The sequence below is a fragment of the Zygotorulaspora mrakii genome, chromosome 6, assembly GCF_013402915.1.
Source record: "Zygotorulaspora mrakii chromosome 6, complete sequence".
Lineage (NCBI taxonomy): Eukaryota > Fungi > Ascomycota > Saccharomycetes > Saccharomycetales > Saccharomycetaceae > Zygotorulaspora > Zygotorulaspora mrakii.
The window spans coordinates 519,021-541,721 of NC_050724.1; the positions used below are offsets into that span (position 1 = coordinate 519,021).

At 38.8% G+C, this 22,701-nt stretch overlaps 15 protein-coding genes across 15 annotated transcripts; 6 read left to right on the forward strand and 9 right to left on the reverse strand.

Moving 5' to 3' along the window:
• Positions 1-58: 58 nt before the first annotated feature.
• On the reverse strand, positions 59-793 carry NOP16 (Nop16p; the record flags this gene model as incomplete). The annotated part of the gene is made up of 1 exon (XM_037289582.1): positions 59-793. The coding sequence occupies one exon, from the start codon at positions 791-793 to the stop codon at positions 59-61; it is 735 nt and encodes a 244-aa protein (XP_037145477.1).
• A 560-nt stretch (positions 794-1,353) lies between these two features.
• On the forward strand, positions 1,354-2,238 carry SGN1 (Sgn1p; the record flags this gene model as incomplete). Its single annotated transcript, XM_037289583.1, has 1 exon — positions 1,354-2,238. The coding sequence occupies one exon, from the start codon at positions 1,354-1,356 to the stop codon at positions 2,236-2,238; it is 885 nt and encodes a 294-aa protein (XP_037145478.1).
• Positions 2,239-2,715: 477 nt separating this feature from the next.
• Positions 2,716-3,414, forward strand: IRC22 (Irc22p; the record flags this gene model as incomplete). The annotated part of the gene is made up of 1 exon (XM_037289584.1): positions 2,716-3,414. One exon carries the CDS (start codon positions 2,716-2,718, stop codon positions 3,412-3,414), a length of 699 nt encoding a protein of 232 aa, XP_037145479.1.
• Positions 3,415-3,502: 88 nt separating this feature from the next.
• On the reverse strand, positions 3,503-5,065 carry HG535_0F02650 (uncharacterized protein; the record flags this gene model as incomplete). The annotated part of the gene is made up of 1 exon (XM_037289585.1): positions 3,503-5,065. The coding sequence occupies one exon, from the start codon at positions 5,063-5,065 to the stop codon at positions 3,503-3,505; it is 1,563 nt and encodes a 520-aa protein (XP_037145480.1).
• A 221-nt stretch (positions 5,066-5,286) lies between these two features.
• INP51 (phosphoinositide 5-phosphatase INP51) lies at positions 5,287-8,109 on the forward strand (the record flags this gene model as incomplete). Its single annotated transcript, XM_037289586.1, has 1 exon — positions 5,287-8,109. The coding sequence occupies one exon, from the start codon at positions 5,287-5,289 to the stop codon at positions 8,107-8,109; it is 2,823 nt and encodes a 940-aa protein (XP_037145481.1).
• Positions 8,110-8,239: 130 nt separating this feature from the next.
• On the reverse strand, positions 8,240-8,482 carry HG535_0F02670 (uncharacterized protein; the record flags this gene model as incomplete). Its single annotated transcript, XM_037289587.1, has 1 exon — positions 8,240-8,482. The coding sequence occupies one exon, from the start codon at positions 8,480-8,482 to the stop codon at positions 8,240-8,242; it is 243 nt and encodes an 80-aa protein (XP_037145482.1).
• Positions 8,483-8,734: 252 nt separating this feature from the next.
• WBP1 (dolichyl-diphosphooligosaccharide-protein glycotransferase) lies at positions 8,735-10,021 on the forward strand (the record flags this gene model as incomplete). Its single annotated transcript, XM_037289588.1, has 1 exon — positions 8,735-10,021. One exon carries the CDS (start codon positions 8,735-8,737, stop codon positions 10,019-10,021), a length of 1,287 nt encoding a protein of 428 aa, XP_037145483.1.
• A 114-nt stretch (positions 10,022-10,135) lies between these two features.
• On the reverse strand, positions 10,136-10,533 carry GIM4 (tubulin-binding prefolding complex subunit GIM4; the record flags this gene model as incomplete). Its single annotated transcript, XM_037289589.1, has 2 exons — positions 10,136-10,452; positions 10,515-10,533. 2 exons carry the CDS (start codon positions 10,531-10,533, stop codon positions 10,136-10,138), a joined length of 336 nt encoding a protein of 111 aa, XP_037145484.1.
• Positions 10,534-10,681: 148 nt separating this feature from the next.
• Positions 10,682-11,707, reverse strand: YEA4 (Yea4p; the record flags this gene model as incomplete). Its single annotated transcript, XM_037289590.1, has 1 exon — positions 10,682-11,707. One exon carries the CDS (start codon positions 11,705-11,707, stop codon positions 10,682-10,684), a length of 1,026 nt encoding a protein of 341 aa, XP_037145485.1.
• Positions 11,708-11,900: 193 nt separating this feature from the next.
• On the forward strand, positions 11,901-12,749 carry VAB2 (Vab2p; the record flags this gene model as incomplete). The annotated part of the gene is made up of 1 exon (XM_037289591.1): positions 11,901-12,749. One exon carries the CDS (start codon positions 11,901-11,903, stop codon positions 12,747-12,749), a length of 849 nt encoding a protein of 282 aa, XP_037145486.1.
• Positions 12,750-12,803: 54 nt separating this feature from the next.
• CFD1 (iron-sulfur cluster assembly protein CFD1) lies at positions 12,804-13,655 on the reverse strand (the record flags this gene model as incomplete). Its single annotated transcript, XM_037289592.1, has 1 exon — positions 12,804-13,655. One exon carries the CDS (start codon positions 13,653-13,655, stop codon positions 12,804-12,806), a length of 852 nt encoding a protein of 283 aa, XP_037145487.1.
• Positions 13,656-13,942: 287 nt separating this feature from the next.
• On the forward strand, positions 13,943-14,461 carry BET1 (Bet1p; the record flags this gene model as incomplete). The annotated part of the gene is made up of 2 exons (XM_037289593.1): positions 13,943-13,953; positions 14,026-14,461. The coding sequence occupies 2 exons, from the start codon at positions 13,943-13,945 to the stop codon at positions 14,459-14,461; spliced, it is 447 nt and encodes a 148-aa protein (XP_037145488.1).
• A 166-nt stretch (positions 14,462-14,627) lies between these two features.
• On the reverse strand, positions 14,628-16,730 carry EPS1 (protein disulfide isomerase EPS1; the record flags this gene model as incomplete). The annotated part of the gene is made up of 1 exon (XM_037289594.1): positions 14,628-16,730. One exon carries the CDS (start codon positions 16,728-16,730, stop codon positions 14,628-14,630), a length of 2,103 nt encoding a protein of 700 aa, XP_037145489.1.
• A 188-nt stretch (positions 16,731-16,918) lies between these two features.
• HG535_0F02750 (uncharacterized protein) lies at positions 16,919-18,040 on the reverse strand (the record flags this gene model as incomplete). The annotated part of the gene is made up of 1 exon (XM_037289595.1): positions 16,919-18,040. One exon carries the CDS (start codon positions 18,038-18,040, stop codon positions 16,919-16,921), a length of 1,122 nt encoding a protein of 373 aa, XP_037145490.1.
• A 799-nt stretch (positions 18,041-18,839) lies between these two features.
• On the reverse strand, positions 18,840-20,765 carry MIT1 (Mit1p; the record flags this gene model as incomplete). Its single annotated transcript, XM_037289596.1, has 1 exon — positions 18,840-20,765. The coding sequence occupies one exon, from the start codon at positions 20,763-20,765 to the stop codon at positions 18,840-18,842; it is 1,926 nt and encodes a 641-aa protein (XP_037145491.1).
• Between the last annotated feature and the right edge of the window lie 1,936 nt (positions 20,766-22,701).

Here is a 22,701-nt window from a genome sequence, read left to right on the forward strand (position 1 = left end):
ATATTTTTTACATTTTACAAACTGTATTGATGAATAAATTTCACAATAACAAAACAATTCAGTTTATATTATGCAATTTTTTCCACTTAAGTACCCTTCTCCTCAAGTCAGCCTCACTTTGCTGGTAGATATTCAGCTCTTTGTCAAAAAACATTCGTTTATAATTGTCTCCGTGTTTTCTATACAGTCTTTCTAACCATTCAACCTCCCTTTCACTCTGCTCCCTTCCTTTTGTCACAACTGGCCTATTGGCAATTTCTTCTAGTAATTTGATAACTTCGGTTTTTGATTCCTTACCATCTCGTTCGAGTTGTGCCTTAATTTCTGAAACATCCTGGTCAATGTCAAAAGCCTTCATTGTACCATACACTACCTTAACGACATTTCCACTGTCGTCACGTTGAATTCTTGCCTCACCTTCGGGTATTTTCCCCGCTAAGAAGTCACCATCACTATTCAACTCCGACTCATTTACCTTCTCTTCCTCTTCGCTACTATTTTTTGTTTCAAGTTCTTGATCCTCATCATCAGTCTCCTGGTCGAAGCTAGGGTAAATGGAAGGTGCTTTCTTTACCACGTTTTTCAAATCAGTCTCTTGACCTCCAGCAGGTTTTTGTAATTTCGATCTCAATCCAAGTTTTTTATAATTTTGAGACATGGTCAGAGAATGATCCCAATTTGCTGCAATAATAGAGTTCGAGCGAATGTTCACTTTCCTTTGCTTATCTTTCGTCCTTCTTGTGGCTTTTCCGAGGGATGATTTTCTCATCTTTCTTTTCCTTACGGATGTCATAGTTATAACTTCTAATTGAATGAAGTCTTCCTTGCTGGCCAAAACTCTTTCCCAGTCAGACACTAAGCAGAAGAATTATATATATATGTATATATTTATATGTATATATTTATATGTGTACTTTTTAGGTGGTATTAAGTGGATTTGTCTCTGGAGAGCAGCTCATCTCATCTGAACTAATATGGGAAAAATTGAAAATTTTTCAAAAAAGCAAAGGCCCCTGGAACTCCCCACAAGCTATATCACATCACGTGCTGCATTAGAACCACAGATGTTGAGATGATAGCAGTCACAAGGCGCCTTTCCCAACCAATTGAATGTCGGGTCCAGCGTTGATATAGGTATTCAAAACTACTTCAGATTTAGTTTCATGTTAACAATGAGAGCCTTCATCGCAAATGTTTGTTAATTTTCCCTTGGAAAAGCTATCTCCGGCGCCTTTTTCCAAAAAAACATCGACAATCCAAATTAACTCTCATAATAATACAGTATTATTAGTTCTGACATTTGTCAATTGTCCTTCGCCGTGATAAAGAGACCAATTTGTGTGCACTCCTTATATGAACTCTCAGAATGACGGAAAACATGGAGCACGTCCAACTGACGATGAGCACAACATTCTCGACACTGCTGATGAAACTACGGATGAAGAAAGAGGTCATGTTGATGTACTGAGTCAGGAAGTCAAAAAGCTGTCGGTTAATGACCCCCGGGTTTCTGTCAACAGAAATGCAGCTTTTACTGATAGTAGCAGCGAGAACACCGTTCCTCAAATTCAAAGGCCTTCTGTCACTGATACTACTGCCATACATGACTCAAAAAGATTAACAAAAGAGGAGCGATATATATTACAGGTTGAAACAGATTCTAGATCTATCTTCGTGGGCAATATTACATCGGACGCCACTCCTGAAATAATCGAGGAACACTTCCATACTTGCGGCACACCCAAAAGGATAACATTGCTTTATGACAAAAACACTGGGGTACCTAAGGGATATGCCTACGTCGAGTTCGAAGATCAGCTTTCTCGGGAGAGGGCTTTAGTTTATAATGGCTCAGAGATGAAAGGAAGAACTCTCAATGTTTACAAAAAGAGAACAAACTTACCTGCTTACCAAAGAAGTTTTCCAAATTATAAATCCAAATTCTACTCTCAGCAACAATGGAACCTACCCTACAATGGGGGCTTCCAACAATTGCAAGATATCCCTTACTATCATATGCCATATCAGTTTTCCCCGTACAATCAGGGCTCAGAAGCAAGGCATCGTAATCGCAAAGTAAATTACAAGGGCAACAGAAAAGCAAACACATATAATAAGGTTGATGGAAACCATAACAATGGAGGTAATCAGGAAGCTGTACCGCTGGTGCAACATACGTTATCTAATCGTTCTGAAAATGTTGAGAAACAAAGTGAGGAAATAGTGTCAAATCATTGACGCCTTTATTCTCATATAATTCGATATATATACCCTCGTGTTCTACTCCCTTAATCATTTCTTTAGTCTTGGTGAGAGTCTAAAATTTTACATACTAAAACTAAATATTCATGCAGCCCACGAACATACTCTTATAAAGAGTTTTTTTAAATTTCTTTAGCAGATTCTCTTCTTTTTTCTATTTAAAGAAAACTTGTTCGGAAACCATAGACAATTATATTTTATAAAACATATTTTCATATAAGAATTTTATTATTCATGCTGTATAAAAAACACATTGAAATTTTAATTATCTTTGTAATAAAAAACTAATATTTTATTCTATATAAAGTTTAGGTTCAGATACCATGTGATTATCATGCCTCACCCTGGCTTTTTACCTGGGGCAATTTGAAAACTGACACGTAAAAAACACTTCCATTCTGTTAGAAGCGCCCTATTGTTTGTTGGACATATAAAGACACAGTATAACAGATCATGCTAGCAATCCAATTACTCTGCAGTTTCTTTCTAAGCTTTTTTTTGGTAAATGCAACCGCAATCGAGGAAACAATCGCCTCTTTTAGCGACAAGAATACAAGTGATGATCATGTCGACTTTACCGAGAGCTCTCAAGAGAAGCCCCAGCATGTCGATATTGATGTCACGTACGATATATTGGAAAAGCCTGAACTAAAATTTGACAGTCCAGTAGAGTTTGCTGCTGAAGAATATGCCACGTTCAATTTCACTTTGAAGAATAATGAAGAGGTCAACATAACCGTGGTAGGAATATCCGGGCATGTTATTAGTAACCCTGAAGGCTATCAGGTTGCAAATATATCTGAGAGAGCAGTTGGTCCTTATGAAGTTCCAGTCAATGGAACACTCAACTTTCAGACTGCTGTTCAGCTCATTCTTCCTGAAGGCTCCTTCTATGTGGCGCCTTTAGTTGCAGTCGTTCAAGACCAGAAGCCCATGAGGCTGGGCATACGTCCACTTTCAATATTTGTATCACCACCTCCAATGTCTTTTTTTAATCCTGCGTTTATTTCAGTCCAAGTCATTCTTGCTCTGCTCATCGCTGTCCTTGTTGTACCACTCATGAACTATTTCAAAACCGATTCTAAGAAAGCCAAAGCCGTGAAGCCTACTTCTGTTGATGAATCGTGGTTACCTGAAACCTACAAGAAGTGAATAAGGAGGAAGATGCTAAGAAAATAATTGCCATCTTTGTAGATAGAATATGAATATAGTATGAATACATATATCTTGAATGTTTAGATCATGCTTGTAAAGAGAGAGCATCTAAGATATTTTCAATTACAGACATGTCTTGTTGATATTCGAGGATACCAGAACTTTTAAGTAACCCCAGATCTTGTTCGCTACTTAAGACCTCTATGTCTTCAAGTTCGAAAGCGTACTTTTCTAACAGATAAAATCTTATGTCGTCAACAAGCTCTATAGTGTCAGTTTCTTGTCTGGCAGATATCCGCTTAGAGCTTTGAAGTATTGCCTCCTTTAGCGCAGGGTCGTTTGAATATTTTCGTATCTTCTGGGCAATAACCTTGGCCACAAAATGCTCCAATCTTTCCATTCGCGTCTCCCACGCAACAGAAAGGATATCAAATATTGAACAACACTTCAGAAGTTCCTTACTTTGGGTTAAGACTACTGCGGCCATTGACTTGAGGCGATCCTCCATTAACATATCTGCCATAAGAAGAACATCTATAGCATTATACCAGGGAATTTCAGAACTGTCATAATATAAATACCTTATAATTATAACAGCAACTTCAAAATCGCATGACGGGAGAGATATTAGTGGTAACGGTGAAGAATTACCACTATCCTTTGATTTCTTTTGGCTTTTATAGAGTGTTCTCTCCAAGAAAGGAAGTGTGAACATGAGTTTGAAGTAATGAGCACGGCTCAAAATTGCAAGATGGCAAGGAAAAACACGTTGTTCGTCTTTTAAATTTTTCACCATTAGCAAAACATCTGGAAATGCTAAGCACTCCTTCAAAATTATGTTTTGTCCTTGATCCAGCTCCTCATGAGAATTAAGGATTATGCTGCTCTTAAGAATAGCATCATTCACAAATGTGCAAAGCTGTTCTCTCGCCAATTCCATGAATTTATACTGAAAAGTAGCCATGAACATTGACTTTTCAGATGGATCTAATATATGCTGGGCCTTGTTCAAAAATTCGGCCAGTAATTCCATTCCCCATTCACGTGAAAGAGCTATCAACGAAGAATACTGTTCGTAATCTATTTCGTGCAGGACGGGTAGCAGATATATGAATTTTACAAGTATTTTCATCTCTTTCATCGAGCATCCTTTGGGCAGTTCAAAATTGTGCCTTCCTGTCCAATTACTCATCAGCCCCAAATTGAGCTGAGCACATCTACTTGCCAGAATGAACTTGTGCAATTGTAAACACTCTATCGCTCGAATATTGTCATGGAAACTCCAGGATAGATCACACGTATCTAAAAAAAAGTCATCTTTGATCAAAGATGATATATGCATTGTAAATGGCTGATTCACATCCACCGCCTTCGAAATGTCGTAGCGTAAAAGGATATCGCGGATAGAATCAGTTAGTGCGCCGTAAATACATCTAGCACCTTCATATCTGTCTCTATCACATACCGCTCCTCTTGACAAAAGAAGCTTCACAACTGTTTCATGACCACAGAGACTGGCTAAGAAAAGAGGGGAGTTATCAAACTGATCAACAGCATTCAAGTTGACCCCTGTGGATATCAAACGATCTACATTATCGGTATCGCCTACCCTGCATGCGTAACATAAATCTGCGAAATTTTTACTCATGCTAGTACATTCACTTTCTTTGAGATTTCTTTATAAACTAGGATTCATACGAATAACCAGAATGAATTCAGCTTGCCTTATTTGCTAGACTCTGCTATTTTAAATGTGTGTCTCAAACTTTAGTTTGTTATAAGTCGCGCTGAACAAGCAATCGCTGAAATTGAACCTAGCAAATAACAAAGGTGCATTCATATATTCAAAAAAAAAAGGCAGCTGCTGCAATGAAGCTGTTTGTTGGTAAAAATCCAAGATCTATAGTCATCTCATCGTGTGGATACCATTTATCATTTCAAAGAGTACTTGTGCCAGTGGGGCAACGACAAGAGCAACAGCAAGCGCAGAATATAAAAACTCCAACGCTTTCAATCCGCGTCATTGGTGATGATGAAATAATAGATAGCCAAAAGTACACTGAGGTTAAAAGCAGAATATTTCACGGTTTACTGGGACTCCTGTCGATTCACGGTAATTTGTATATTGGCGTTATATCTGGCATCCAAAAGGTTGGTTTTCCTAGATGGAAAGCCGAAAACTCATCGATTGTATCATCAGAAAATGTTTATAAGGTGTTAGATGTTGATTTCCATAGCCTGGATTCAGAAGTGTTTGATCACCTTTTCATAGAAATGTCTGAGCAAAACCATGATAGATTAATACACGAGCATCCATGTGGCTCTCTAAAAAAGCTATTCAGCGACGGTACTTTTTTCTTTTCAAGAGATTTCGATATATCTAATGTTTTAAAAAACCATGGGTTGGCTCACAGTCTGGATTACACGATTGATAATCAAGATTTGAACTACATTTGGAATGCGAATTTAATATCAGAAATAGTTAATTGGAGGAGTAGGCTTTCAGTTGACGAAAGGCATTTAGCTGACGGAGAATTCTTTACATTTCTAATGAGGGGCTTTTATAAAACAGTTGCAATCAACAGCGAGGTGTCCCCGGCCACCATAACACTTATTTCAAGGATATCGGCAGAAAACAAGCAGGACTCACTTGAGTTAGAGGGGATAGATGAAGACGGAAAAGTGTCCAGTTTTGTTGAAACGGAGATTATAGTCACAACAGAGACCCTCATATTTTCCTATACTCAGATCAGCGGCAACGCTCCACTTTTTTGGGAAGTCGTAGACAGTCAGTTATTATACGGACATAAGCTCAAACTTACAAAAAGCACAGAACACAACCAAGCAGCTTTTGATAGGCACTTTGATAACTTGGCGTCAAAGTACGGTGTGGTGAGCATTGTTAACCTTGTGAAATCTAGAAGTGAATCTCAAGAGGCCTTAGCCAGTGCCTACAAAAACTGCGCCGAAATAAAAGGCTTGAAAATCACAAATGTTGAATACAATATGACGAAAACACCAAATAAATTGCTATATCTTCTGAAGCAGGACATCTACGAATTTGGTGCTTTCGCTTATGATATAAAAAAAGGGATATATGTTGGTAAACAGACTGGTGTCTTGAGAATAAGCTCATTCAATTCCATCGAAAGATCGACTATCGTTGAGCAACTGGTAAGTCGAGAAGTCTTGGAATTAGCTGGTAAAGAAGCCTCGATGGATGTTACAATAACCTTCGTGCAGGTCCATGACAAACTTTGGTCAGAGAATATATACTGGTTGGGACGGACATATTCCAAGTATTATAAAAGCCCAGGAAAGTATAGAAAGGTTTACGGAAAGCTGTTTGGGTCAAGAATAAAGCTCTACGATCCTCTGCATTCTACAATTATCAGATATTTGAAGCAAAAGAAGGCGTCGTATACGTTTGAAAAAGATATAACAATCTTTGCGGGTACTTTCAACGTAAGCGGCAAGATCCCGCCAGAAGATATAAAAGACTGGATTTGCCCAAAAGGCTCATCTAACTGTAAGCCTCCTCCGGACTTGTATGCTATCGGACTCGAGGAAGTTGTCGAACTGACACCAGGTCATATGTTATCCACGGATCCTTATATCAAGCAATATTGGGAAAAGAAGGTTCTTAGTGTCATAAACACCCTGTATCTGGACAAAAAGTATGGCTGCGTTTGGAGCAGTCAGCTAGGAGGTGTTCTATTAATGCTGTTCATTAGCGAAACTGAACATCAGAAGGTGAAACACATTGAAGGGGATATGAAAAAGACAGGATTTGGGGGTATGACCTCCAACAAGGGTGCTGTTGCTGTCAGTTTCAAGTACTCAGCTACTAGATTCTGTCTGTTGGTATCTCACTTAGCCGCAGGCCTAGAAAATGTTGAACAGCGTCATAATGATTTTAAAACAATTGTGAAAAACATACGATTTTCAAGACGTCTAAGAATTAAGGACCACGATGCGATCATATGGATGGGTGACTTCAACTATAGAATACTTATGACAAACGACGAAGTAAGAAAACTGATTACAGCGCAAGAATTTTCGAAGTTATTTGAGAAAGACCAGCTTAATCAACAAATGATTGCAGGTGAAGCGTTTCCATACTACCATGAAATGGAAATCGACTTCCCACCTACTTATAAATTTGATCCTGGAACGACAACGTATGACACCAGTGAGAAAATGCGTATTCCTGCATGGACTGATAGAATATTGAGCAGGGGTTCTGTTCTCAAACAAACCGAGTACGGCTGTGCCCAAAATCTGCTTTTTTCGGATCACAGGCCTGTATATGCAATTTTCCAGGCCAGAGTGACAGTCTTAGATGAAATCAAAAAAGCAGCATTATCAGCTGAAATCTACAAAAAAATTTCTAATAAACTATCAAATATGAATGATGAAGAGAAATTGACTTTGCTCAATGATGGGAGTTTAATTTTGGATCCAGAAAGCGTAGTTTTTGCTGACACCGATAATTCTGGCATATTAATGAAGCACAGGGGACGTCTTCCACCACCCAGCTCAGACCAAAAGAAGTGGTGGATTGGAGATGGCAAGCAAGTGAATGTGATTCTCGATGTAGACACAGAAAAATTGGTTCTCAACCCTATGCGTAATGTAAATCCATTTTTTGAAGAGCAAGAAGGAGTACCGTTATATGTTCCAAAAAGCTAATAAAGTATTTTAAAAATATGTGATTGGTTGGCAAAATGCTAAGCTTATCCAGTCGACTCACCACTGCAAGTAATGAAGTATTGTTAGCAACAGTATTTAGCAAAGGCAGTATTTACATGAGAGCTGAAACTCATATATCATCCGTGCGTTCCATATCCTTTTCGATTTGGTTATCACGCGAATCTGAATCTTGACGTACTTCAAGTTGCTGCATCCCTTCAACTTGTTCAAGCAGTTCGGCCATTTTCTTTTCCATCAAGTCCAACCTCTTTTCCATATCGTCTGCCGTCTGTTCTCCTTCTTGCAATCCCTGGTAGAGTCTTGCTAACTCTACAGTGCTGAATCCCTCCAATTCTTGAATGTCAGCTTTCATCTTCACTGTTAGTTTAACAAATCTAATTGTGGATAGTGTTAACTCGCGAGTAATATTACCTGGCTCGTTGCTGCTTTTCAATCTTCGTCCGAAGTTGAATTTTCTGACTCGCTTCGCTCTCCTCCGCTAAACACGTATACATTAGAAAATAAGAACATAAAGCAGAACAATCCTTTAAATAGAGTTGGTCAATCCACTGTCAAATAAGCGATTAGCGGGTCAATTACTTTTGGGTCAGTAGAAGTCTTAAATATGTTAAGTATCTTCACTATTCTCTGCCTAAGCCTTTGTTTCTTTTCTAATGCGTTAAGCATACATGGCTCAAAGACACTGGTTGTATTCGATGACCGACTAACTCAGCTGGACGAGTTTTCCTATCTTTTTGATTCGTTAAAGGAACGCTCTTATGAACTAGAATACTTATCAGTGGCTAATGACTCTGGAGAAATTGAACTATATGACGGTGAGACCCCACTGTACAACAATCTTATGATCTTTCCAATTAAGGGCAAGGTTTTGAACAGAAAACTTACCGTTGATAGCCTCCTCAACTTTTATAACAATGATGGCAATATTTTTGTCATCACTTCTCCAGATGGCGTCGCTGAACCCGCTCGTATGTTTCTGAATGAATTGGGTATATATCCCAGCCCCAAAGATCATGTAGTTGTTGATTATTTTCAAGAAGTTCCTTCCTCCCTGGTAATTTCTACTTCTGGCATTGAGAGCAAAGACATCTTTGAGGATATTGTGAACGATTCTATCATTATCGAAAATAGCTCCGCTGCTTTGCTCGATAATCGTGACCAGATAATTCCATTTATAGCAGCCCCAAGAACCTCTTTTACGGAGGGCAAAGGAAAAGAATCTTGGACAACAGGCTCTCAGGGATTTCTCGCAGCTGGTTTTCAATCTTTGAAGAATAGTCGTGTCGCTTGGATAGGAAGTGACGAGTTTCTTAAGAACGAAAATCAAAACAGTAATGGTAAATTCATTCAAGGAGTAGTTAAGTGGAACTTTAAGGAGAAAAATGTTATCAAGATAACCGAGAGCGTACACTCCCATGCCGATGGTACTCCATATGAACTCCTCCCATATAAAATTAAAGATTCTGTAAGATACGATGTCGGGATATCAGAATGGGACGGTGAAAAGTGGGTTCCATTTTTAGCAACCGATCTTCAATTTGAGCTAAAAATGATTGATCCTTATTATAGATTACCTCTTATCCCCTTGAACGTCGATGAATCTACACAATACTATTCTACAGGCAACTTTTCTCTTCCAGATCACCATGGGGTTTTTACGTTTCAGATCGATTATAAGCGCCCCGGGTTTTCCTTCATTTCAACATCGGATGTCAAAGCTGTTCGCCACCTAGCTCATGATGAATATCTAAGAAGCTGGGATATAACCAACTCAAGGGTATATTTAACGACCGTTTTTGTGTTGATCTTTGTTTGGGTATTGTTCGTTATTTTCTTCATTTCCACAACACCTGTGAATAAAACGATGGAGATTCACAAGAAGACTAATTAATGTTTTCGCAAAATCGTGAAGCTGTGACTTTCTCATGAAGCACAATCCTATAGATAAATGTATATACAGATACAAACACGAATGTGATATTTTATACACATTTAAAAAATTCAATTATTGCGTAACCACCTGAATTTTATTATCCTTTTTCCACTTTTCAAACTCTTGAGCAGTCTTTATTAATTCAGCTTTCATGCTTGAGATGGTTACAGTTAATTTGTCTTTTTTTGTTTGAAGGATGGGAACAGTAGTTTTCACATCACTCTCGACCAAGGCTCCACCAACCATTCGGTAACATTTTCTGCCGGATTCAGAGCTATTTAGTGTCTCTAGAACGATTTCATGCTCATCCTTATCGTGTCCCAGCTCTATTATTTTATTTTGCATTTCTTCTAAGATTTGCTTGTACTCATTGTACTTGATTTGAAAAGCTAATCTTGATTGTCGTTAGTATAAATTCAAAACAGAACAATTTGATTTGCAACGTACATACAATTGCTGACTTGATCCATTTCGGCGGCTGCTCTCCCTACAAATTCCATTCGTGGAGACTAGTTCAAGACTTTGACTTTTCCTTTCTCAACTTCAAATAAATTTACAGGATCACCGAAAATATAGACATATAAAAAAAATAAGCTAAAAGTAGCTGAACCAAAAACCTCAATTTTCCTTCTTATGTGTGGCATTGCTACTTTCTATGTTCGGGGCTATAGCATACACGAGTGCGCCCGTAAATACTAAAGCAATCCCTACGTAGCTTGTCAACGATAGCTCACTGCTAAATATGTAAAGGCTCAGTAAGAGACTCAAAAACTTTCTTATGAGTAGGACGACAGATAGGGTTAAGGCATTAGTTTTACTTGCCAATATATTAACGCCTTTTATACATACTCGCTGAGAAAATATGTTTGCAAGGAGTAAACGTTTTTTGTCTAACGTAAGTGGAACATTATAAATTGTCAATATGGTCTTCTTATCTGATTCTTTCAAAACAAAAAGCTGTTTAAGTAACTGTCTGTACTGGATTAAAAATAATGGAAGTGACAAAGCATGTGTATAAAATAAGTTTTCTCTCCAATGTTTTCCGTATTTTTGGTATGCCCGTTCAGTGTAAATTGACAATGATGAAGACGATACTGAAGATAATGTTAATAGAGCAATGCCTTTGAGGAACTTGAGCCTGAAAACCATCTGGTCTCTCTTTAAGTCAGAAAAAGGCTGTCTATTTCCACAGCTGACGTTACCATCTTGAAATACTGAAGTAATTATCGTACCAATCGTCAATAGGAGGCCTGAAAATACCTGAAGCCTAGAATAACGTTTATTATTGAAAAGCCAGCTCATAAGCATGGTTATGACAATCCCGGAGCTTCTAAATACGATATGAAGCGGAACTGAAATACCATAATTAAAAACACTGTTATTTGTGATGGAGCTCACAAAAAAAAGTAAAACCGAAACAACGTAGACCTTCAAAGGTATTTGCATTGGCTTTAAAAAAGGGAACCCTCTCTTAAAATCTCCAAATGAATACAGTCCTTCAATAGTCACTAATAAAAATTGGAACAAAGTGAGCGTATTTCCGATTGGCAGTTCATGAGTGGAAACAATGCTTTCCAACGTCAAAACATTCGAGCAGCAGCCGCCAAAAACAGTAAATACAGAAAAAAGTGCACTTTGGAACATATTCAATGATGTTAAGTTTTATAAACTGAAATAGTTGACGCGATACATTTGTCTTTCATCGCGAATCAGCGATAGGGATACTACAAAGGCACACTCCGTGTGTAAAATGGATATTTAGATATTTAAGTTTGACAAAAGCGAAAAAGCTCAAAACAGCTATTGTGATCATAAAAGTTGTACACTCTAGTACAGTATGAGAAAAAGAGCTAGGTATAGCTTTGTAAGCGTGGCTAATGAGAACGCATACAAAGAATTAAGACAGTTGAACAGGTTACCGAGCAATAAACGATTGGTTCAAAATTCAATATTTTACGCCGTCAATAAAGAATTGCTGCAAGTAAAGGAAGGTGTTCGAGCCGTGTATGATGTTATTGCAAAAGATACTGAACTCGAGGATGAGCAAATGAATAACGTTGAAATACAATTGAAAAAATCACTTAAGAAAGTGCGTCGCATATACAAGAAGACTCAAGAGTACAGATCAGAAAACGAAAAATACGAGGCATCGGATTTAATTGACTCAGCGGCAATCGGATTAAATAGTTTGGACGAAACTGCCAGACGATTGGAAGTGACTATCGATAGAATCGTGGATAAAATGACCCAAATAGATGCCACATTTCCGGAAAAGAATCGGTTGTTAAGTGAGGAGATATTCAATCAGCACCATTATCCCTTGTTCTTTGAGCATATGCGAGTCAAATGTCCTCAAGTACTAAAAAAAAGACCCTTAGGAAACGAATTCTATTCAAGAGCACTGACGTCTGAAGGCCCCTTTTTCTGTTCACCGAATACTAATGCCAATGACCCTTCATTAAGATCGGAGGACGAACAAATAGCTGAAAGCATTGAAGAAACAATTTCTCGTTACAGGAGAACAAAAACTAAAGAACATGGAACTTCTTTCGCCTCTAAGTTTGATGCCTTCATTCCACCCACCCTTAGGGAGGCCAGCTTGCCCGTTATTTCAACCACATTTGAAACAGTAAGTACAAAAAGTTTTGACCCAAGTTTATCTTACGAAACGGATGATGTTAAGTGAGGAGTAGTAGTCTTTACACCTTGCCCCTTTCCTTACGCACAATATGACATCAACTTAGGCCCTCGATTGTATTTTCTCATTCAAAACTTTGGTGATTATCGGTTTGAAAACTTCAAACAATGCAGATTCTTTATATAAATCAGTTAAACTCGTTTCATAAGAATGTTGATTCTCTATAAGCTCGACAAATTTGGGGTCAATTGGAATATTTCCAAGATAAGGGACAGAAAATTCAGCAGCAAGCTTTTCTCCACCTCCACTTGAAAAGATATTGGTGCATTCAGAACAATGTGGGCAAACAAATCCTGACATATTTTCGATTATACCAAGTATGTTTAGTTCAACTTTTTTACAGAAATTGATCTCCTTCTTGACATCCGCCGTTGCTACACTTTGAGGTGTAGTCACAATTATGGCACCGTCAGGGTTAGCCCACTTGAGCTGTTCAGCGATCGATATATGCTCGTCTGATGTCCCTGGTGGCGTATCTATAAGAAGGTAATCTAACTCGCCCCAACAAACATCAGATATGAACTGCTTGATCATAGCAGCCTTCTTTGGACCTCTCCATACAACGCTGTTGCCTCTATTATCCAATAAGAATCCCAGCGATATGACACTCAGTGAACCAGATATATTGGTATCCTCAGGGGATTTCATCGCAACCGGTACCCACCCCCTCGCAGACTGTAAAATTGATTCTTTCTCCAAGCCGAACATTCTAGGTAGAGATGGACCTGTCAAGTCGATGTCTAGTACGCCAACCTTGTAACCCATGCTGAACAGCGTAAGCGCTGTTTGAGTAGTAACGGAGCTCTTGCCTACACCACCTTTTCCTGACAAGATAAGTATAATATGTTTCACCTTATCTAACGACACAGTAGGCAGTCCCTCTTTAGCTTCCATGGTTTTGCAATGATCTAAAGAAATCCCATACGTTGGTAGAAAGTACTGGTTTTCATAGGACCTCTTGATGGAAACTTAAGAAGTTCGATATTCTCATTACTTCAATTTCAGATACGTTCGCAATGATTTCAGTAAATCTACATATCATGGCGGAATAGTAAAATAAATTCAAACCGTGCAGTTGAGTGTGGCGCTCGCTCAATGCAAGGTAAAATACTTACGTGAAATCTATTACAGGATCACCTCAAGTTGGACCAATTGGTATTTTAAAGAGTATTCTAAAGCAAATGAATGCAGGGTATGTGAGATGTAGGTGAACGAAGGGCCGCAGGCTACAAAGTTTTTTACATGCTAACCGGAAGATATATAGATACGTTGATAATACTCTACACCAAAGAGATACAAATCGAACTAGATTATTTGCAGTAGCAAGTGAATTGAATCCCGAAGCTAATAAAAATACCGATTATGTGTCGCCCTATGTAAGTAAAAGTAGTAAGAAAGGAATGAGTTATTCTCAGAACTCTTTGGCTCAGCTGGAGTCACAGAGTGACGAGCAGGTCGGACTTATGGGTCAAAAACTTCAAGCCCTGAAATCTTTGTCTCTCAAAATGGGAGAAGAGATTAGGGGTAGCAACCAAACTATTGATACGCTGGGGGACACCTTTCAAAACACTGCTAGCAAACTTAAGAAAACTTTTGGTAACATGATGACCATGGCAAGAAACTCCAAGATTAACATCAAGACGTGGTTGTTAATATTCTTGCTTGTGGGATTACTATTCTTCTGGGTGTGGATAACTTAAACGTCTCACCTTAAGTATATTTGCCAAACATTATACAGCAAAATACTGTACGTACTAAAAGAAACATTCATTCGAGTTTTATGTCTCAGAAATGAACATCTATCCCGCAGTAAAAAACAAGCTTTTGATGGGTTAATTTGCAGACCTTCTCCAAAATTCGATTAGCTCAGTCCAGTGACTTTTTGTTTCCATTTTTACCCAATAGTCCAATGACATCTCTTTTGGCTTTGTATCTTTTTCCGATCCTTTTTCTTCTACAGATTTTAATGCCCTTCAAACAACCCAGAATCAACACAATAAAAATTGCATAGCCGGAAACACCAACTAAACTATCAAAATTCTTCAGCGATTCACAAAAAAGAGGGCCAAATAGACGTTCTGCTATTCTAGATAAGCGTGCTGGCTTCTGAGAAAGGAATACACTACTTAACGTTTCCCGAATAGTATATGGTTCCGCAATGAAGTCATTACCAAATATATCTTTTTTGTGATACGATTTGGTATATTTATCATACAATATGACTTTTCCAATATCATCTTCCGAGAGAACGTGAGTTACTCCTAGTTTATTCAATATACTTGAGTATTTCGAGATATCCAAAAAACTAATAATCACTTTCTTGTTATCCTCGTGTAAAATTTCTTCTCTTGCAGCCTCAAGGATTGTACTCTTTTTATATCCTTTTTCCTTTAGCCGGTTGGCCTTTTTCAATCTACGCTCTCTTTTAACCGAAACATCTTCGATCATTTTTCCCATGCGAACATGCTCGTAATCGTAATAACCAACCCTGAGCTTATCTAAATGTTCATTGCTATTATTTGTAAGTTCAGTTTCAATGGTATTAATAAGAATGATGGCAACGCCATCATACATCTCTGAATTGAATGCTAAAATCTGAGCGAAGTTGTCCGGTGTTACCTCGTTCACCATAGGTAAAGAGTATTCTCTAACCCAATCCATTATTGTATCAGTGTTACGTAATTCCGTTGTTGAATAACCTTGAAATGTGTGAGGTATTTTGTCGCCATCTCTAAAAATAAAGAAATTAGGATTGTCAGGCATGATGTTGAAGTCTATATATTCTTCTTTGAGTCTTTTCTCCGGCTCGCTTGTGTTATAATTGATCATTTCGTACATGCTTTCAAAGCTCTGTACTACGACGGGGGTAAGATCTTCTTCCGTTATATACAGATATGCATTGGAAATCTTTGAGACAGGATCAACAAGACTTTGTAAAAACTGAAGATCTTCTGGTACCGCTGTTTCCCGGTTATATGAATATACCAAATGAAGCTTCTGAGGTTTTTTTTCATGTGTTCCTGAGAGCTTATACTCTTTTTGGGTGATCTCAACAATTTCTTCGCTGGATATCGTCATGATTCTGCTGTTGAAGTATGTTCGTTTGGCAAAATCCTCATAGACAGACATTTTAGTTGAAAAAGGCCCATCGTAAGTAAAAAAATTGTTTGTTGTCTTCTCCGGTACAACTAATGCCACCTTAGGAATTCTATCGACTCTATGGTTAGTTATTTTCACCAAGCTAGAGAACCCCAGATTTGTGCATATCGCAGCCGAGGATTCACAATTCAAGTGGCCAGTCGATATATCCAAAGCTGCTAATTTAACAGAAAGTGTCTTCCAACCTTTCTGAAATGTATCGCATTCGTCACAATTCTTGAAATCTATATTACCGTCAGCACTTCTTGCGTTTTTCGCTGGCCAAAAGGAAAGTAGATACGGTTGCTGCCCTTTGCCTGCCAAAAGATTTGCGAATTTTTCAGCGGTAACAAGTTCACTGAGACTCCCTATCTGTTGATCTTCCATATCGTCTGGATTATCAACGGCTTGACGAGCAAAGTCAAGAATATTATCCTTTGACATGGTTCGGTATTTAGGAAAGCTTTCGATGAAACCATTGGGACCGTATAGTCTAATAGACGGAAATCCCATAATTTTCTCACTTTTACAGAGATCCCCACTTTCTACGCAGTCAACCTGCAACAATGAAATGTTTTGTCTTCTTCCTTCTTCATAGAAAGTTTCCCAGCTATCCTTCCAGATGGGAGCCAGTGACTTACAATGAGGACAGTAAGGGCTGAAGAATTCAATCACTTGAAAACCAGCTTTGGGGTTGAAGTCACTCTCCGTAAGCGGTGCTGGAAATTCCACCATCGTTGCATCGTAAGACTCGAATCCATGAACAAAACGTGGCAACATCATCGTTAAGATCCATAAGACCCACATCGTTGAGTATGTGGTTGGAGTCATATCGTTACTTTCTCTTCCTAGGGGAACATCGTATTAATCTTTCACTTTCTGCAGTTCCTTTCTTTGTTTTTGAGTACGCATCACACGTTCAAGCGCGTCCATTCATAAATGATAAAAATTTGATGCAATATCTAAGGGTATATATATAAGGAGTGACTATCAAAGACAATTCTACTTCAACAGATATTTTACTTCGCTTCGTTAATATTCGTCAGATGATTCCTCACGTATTCAAAAGAAACTAAAGCTATAGCAGATGCCGGCACAGTACGCACTAAATTGGTCGTGAAGCCGGAGTAAAATCCTCTAAACCCTTCAGAATGGAATGTCGCCCTGATCAATGGAATTAACCTATGTTGAACGGAATTAGGTAAATCAGATTTTAGTTGCATTCTAGTTCGCAAAATCTCATGCGGATAAGTTATCAAAGAGGCAGTCATTTTGGATACACATGATGCCATAATTAGTTTTTTTAGATCAAGAGTCTGATCTTGTCTTTTGGTAGTTTCATTATCCTTTAAATTATAACAATTGAATGCTACTTTTAGTTTTTCATATACAGGGAAGTGGATCGCAACATGTAGCAACCCCAAGAAGGACGGTACCAGACCTGCATAAAATGATTTAAAACCTTCTTGTTTATAAATTTTTCTAAAAGCATCAAATGTACCTTTGTAATGAGTTGGGTGATGAGATACATGAGTTTGTAACATTAATCTCGTCTTTATCACCCATATTGGATTGGTTACAATTGTGGAAACAGCGCCAGCTGTGATCGCAGAGCATGAATATGAGGCAAAATCCCAATGTGGGAAGATCCTCGGATAAAAGTCCTTGCAAACTTCATAGAAAGAAAAATAAATCATCCATGTAGGAAAGTATCCCATTATTATCGGAACAAGTCCTTTGTAAAGGCCTTTTACACCCTCATCTCTAACTATTGTCCTGAAAGTCCCAACAAGACCGTGGTAATATTTATTCTCTCCACTTGATTGTAATCCCTGAGCTTGTAGACGAGTTTTGGCCACGTCAAGTGGACAAACAACAATTCCTGATATGAAGCCCGATAGTGCTCCTGATAATGCAGTTATCTTCGTATCCGTAAGGTGTGTACTAAAAAGGCCTCCATTTGATCTGGCTCTTTGTTTATTATGAAGACTATCATCGGGGAGGCTAGCCACCTTCCTCATTGGTTCAATGACATCAGAGGATGATAACGGCGATATACCATCTGGAACCAAGAAACCTTCGTGAACCTCCGATGATGGCCTATAGTCAGGGCAATCGCTGAAAATTTCATCATTGGTCATTTTATTTTTTTGTTCTATTAAATGCTGAATATTTGTTTCGCCGGCAAAAGATACTTGTCTGGTTGATGAGAATGCAAAATATATATGAATAAGTGGATTTCTCGATTGACTATCTGTGTATGCTTTGAAGAACTGAGTAATTGTAACCTGTAAGGATTGCAACTTCAAATTAATGAATTTGATTTCTCTATCCTTATAGTGAATTCGATATCTGCTTGCAGGGAATCTATTTCACTCCTTTGAGGATTATCTGGATCACAGCTCCAGTTTGTACCAGGCTTGATAGTATATGAGATCCAGGTTCCGCTGATCCCTAGAACAACCGTAAACTCGTATTGCCCTTCACTTGAATATAGAGTGACCCGTGGAGTATGACTTTGATTTGATAATACTTTCTTACTGTTCAACGTTTCTACGGAACACAATTGATACTGCAAATAGTCGCACTAAGTATTTTAATCTGCGGAGTTGTTCCGGCAGTGTTTATTAAGCTTTATATCACTATTAACGAGCTGACCATCAATTGGACGGTTACCTCTACGCTCGTCGTAATACAATAATACAAATCAAAGAAGACAAAGAAGACGTTTTGAAAAAAGTTGAATTAATTAAATTAATATGGGCTTTCCTCCAACTTCCATGCCCATTTTTTTTTTAGATATTGACAAGTTGTATTTATTTAACAGGTGATTTTATGAAAATTAACGAACAGTCAAACATTTATATCTTTATCAAATTGCGTAGTCTTTTTCCTTCAAGATGAATAGAATAGAAGAAAAAGTACTAATTATTTTGTCAATCATTGAGGCAAAACGGTATTGGGACTTTCTATTGACTTACCTGATGAGTTGATACTCATTAAAAATGGTTTTGTGTTGCCACCGGCGCTGGCATGATTGTATATTGCAGATGAATTTCCAGTCGAAGTTGGATGTCGCAAAAATGGGCTAGCATTCATGGATGGGCTTGAGAATTGTAAAGATGGGGAAGGTCCAATGGGGTGCGGTTGAGAGTATGTGTGCGTTTGTACTGGTAATGGGTGTAAAGCCATATGATGTTGGTAGAACGGCATCGATTGCTGCTGATGGATAGCCTGTTGCTGAATTTGAGGCGGTTGATGATAGTTAATATTTGGCAGAGAGGTTGGTTGTGAGGTATAATTCGAAAAATTTGCATAGCTATGTGCCAATGATGGTGATACCATCATACCCAATTCATTCCCGTTTGCCAAACCAGTTATGTTCACATTTGTATTATTTGAAAGACCTTGAATCTGGTAATTGTTATTTCCCGCAGTAGTAGTGTTTGAATAGGGAACAATTTTTGAAGCAGTTTGGTAATAGGGTAGACGTGCATTTATTGGATAAAACTGAACAGAATTGCCGTGTAAATTTGGATTTGGATTTGGATTTGAATTTGAATTTGAAATAGAATTTAAATTTGAACTTGGATTGGAGTCAATTGGTTGATAGTAAGAATGGGATTGATTACCAGAATCATAATAGGTAGGTGGAGCACCGGCCTGAGGTTGTTGAGGTGTATTATTAGGTTGATAGGTGAGTGGTTTTGATGCCGGGCCTATGCGTTGAAAATGTGTTTCATTTGGGTTTGACGGATTTAGATTTGAATTTGAATTTGAATTTGGAGTCGGAAGTGATGTCGGTATATTTTCATCATTTTGAAAAATAGAATGAAAGGATCGATTCTTAACGAAAGGTAGCGATTGTGGATCATTCTGTTGCCTAGTTGCATTGTAATCAACTGAAATAGTACTGCCAGCAGTATTACTATTAACAGCATTAGAATTGGAAGTTGAAGTTAAATATTCAATATTATTTTTATTAATCGCGTTAACTTTGAGTTTTTGAGCCGGAAACAAAGGTGAATTACTATTATTGGTTTTGTTGATGTTATTGTTGCTGCTGTTGTTGCTGTTCAAACTCATTTGAAATGTAGACAAGGACTTATTGCTATTACCCAGGGCAGTGTTTTCCATTGCAATTGATAGCTCCCTACAGGGTCTAATTTTTTTGAAAAAATCTGAATTCGATGGTCTGACTAACGAATTTTTGGATAAATCATCCAGATTATAGTAAGACACCATATGTAAGGTTTCGATTGAGTTTTTTTGCGAATTTCGTAATTTGACAGACATAGTCTTCTTAATGAACCCAGTGTATTTGCCATTGGAATTGCCGCCCGAGATATAACCGATCATTTTTGTCGCTGACTGGGTTGGGGACGATGATGATGAACTTGAAGTGGTTGCTGCTGCTATTGTTGGCGGTGACGATGACTTCGGTGAAACATTCGATGAGAATGACGAGCCTGTTGAAACTGGTGTGGCCAGAATCGGCGGCAGCTTTATTCTCGGAGTTAAAGACAAAGTTGGCGATTCGCTTGACTCCGTTTTCTTCAAGCTCGAGTTCGAATTCGAATTCAGACTCGACGGCTGATGACCTATCGATTTATCAAGTTCTCTGTATATCAAAAATTTACCGGAAATTCTGGACGGTGACCATGAAACTCCATCGGTCCAGCGCTTAATACCAGAAACCTCCTCAATAAAAATAAAAATACTGCCCGAAGTAATCAAATATGGCCTCTCAATTTCATACGGTCTTCTTGGGATATGTTTCAATGAGCCATCTAAAGTTGCTTGCAGAATTAACAACGCATCATTCTCATCTTCAATGTAACCCTTAAAAGTGGGTTCAATATCCATTAATGAGAAAATTTCGATTCTTCTTTTGACTCAAGAAAATACCAGATATGAATGCAGATATCTTCTTCTCCTTATAATCTGTATGCTTAAATCCCCTTGTGGCGGCAACGGCAACGGCAACGGCAGTAAAATCAGAAAAAAAAAAAAAAAAAAAAGACCGAAGCTGAAAACCAAAAAATGAGCTAAAATCAAAAGTTTAGTTTGCAGCCCCGAAACTCAAAATCTAAGTAAACTCGCAAACAAGGCAAAGGGTACACGAGCAGCCGGTGGCACTACCGATTGTTGACGTGACAGACGTTTATGATATTAAAAAGCAGAAAAAAAGCAAAAAAACCCAACCAAGATTCTCTTCACCTTTTGAGTTAGCAGTGCTGTGCAATGTATAGTAGTAGTGCTCCGCGTGCGTGGTGGTAGCAGTGGTGGCAATGGTAGCGGCAGTAGAGGTGGTGGTAGAAGAAACAGCGTTACACAGGTTGTAATAATGCACTGGGTTGATCTCTGAAGTCGCTTTGCGTGGTCAATATTTATGTGAACTCTCCATATATGGGACGACCGACTTAACGATACCATTAACGACGCACATGAAAAAGGAAATTTTTTCTATATATATAAATTTTTTTTTTTTTTCTTTCCATGTAGATATAAAACCATGAAAACCTTTTTCTGTTATTTTCATTTCTGCAGCAGGCAGGCAAGCGAAGTAAAACAGTACAAGGAGTCGATGCAATAAGAGGTACAGAAAACAGAAAAGGCGAAAAGTATGAAAAGTGCTTGACCAAGAACACAACACGGCAAAGGAACGTCAAAAATGTTAAGAAAGAAACAAGAATGAGCAAATAGAACGGAAAAAACGAACAGAACAAATAGAACAAATAGAACCATTACGTGCTGTCAAAGAAGGAAGGTGAGGTCGCTCTGCTTCCATTGTAATGTGTTTCGACTTGTTTGCTACATGCACATGCACCACTTCGGGTTGTTGGTAAGAACAGTATGGATGTTTGGTTTTACCACCTTTCGTTCTTTTATGCGTCGAAAACGACGAAAGAGGAAAAAAACCTTATGTTGAAACAAGCTGCATTCTGAATGTTGATATGCAGATCGAGCCAAGATCAGAAGAGGAAGTTAGAAAACGGTGGGTAAGCGGCAATCGGCGGTTTCCAGTTGAGACTGAGGGGTGGAAAGTAACGGGAACTGAAACTGATAGCGGGTGCGCGTGCGCCCGCGATTGGCTTTGGGTTCTATTTTCGACGTGCAGTATAAGTGCCGTGAAAATAAGGTTCGCGGAAGCGAGACGCGTCATGTTGTTGTTAGTTACGCGTAAGCTGTCTGCAGGTCTGTTGGTGACTGGGTGATCGCAGCAAGGATCCACCGGGAGAGCCGCAGGAAATCCCAAGAAGGAAACCAAAGAGAACACGTAGAAGAGTTGGGGAAAGAGTCCGGGAGCGGCGTCCAGTTTCTTTTTCGCCTTGCGTACTCTTCCTCGCTGATCTTTTCCCAGAGCAGCAACGACAGGGCACACGGAACGGAACGGACGGAACGGAACGGATCGTGCCCCCAGCCGTGAGGGTGCGGTGGCATCGCGTCGATCCGTGTCGATCCGTGCCGGGCTTTGCTATTCGTCCGGATGTGAGATGCCCGCGGACGTTCGGCACGAGCAAAAAGAGCAATTTAGATTGTGGCGAAGGTTCAACAGACGGTAACTTTTTCAAGGGTGAAGGGGGGGGGCATGGCGGTGCCCGTTTGTAGTTTGTGGTGGTTTTCTGGCATTCTCGATCGGCGTCGCCTGCTGGTGTTGTTTTAGCACCGTCGCAGAGCGACCCCTGTTCTCCCTATTCTCGAGATGCATATGCGTTTAGTGGAGTCTCGAATCGTGGAAATCGTTCTTTTGTTGACACCCCGACCGCGATCGGCCACCCTTGCATTTCGTGGGACTGTT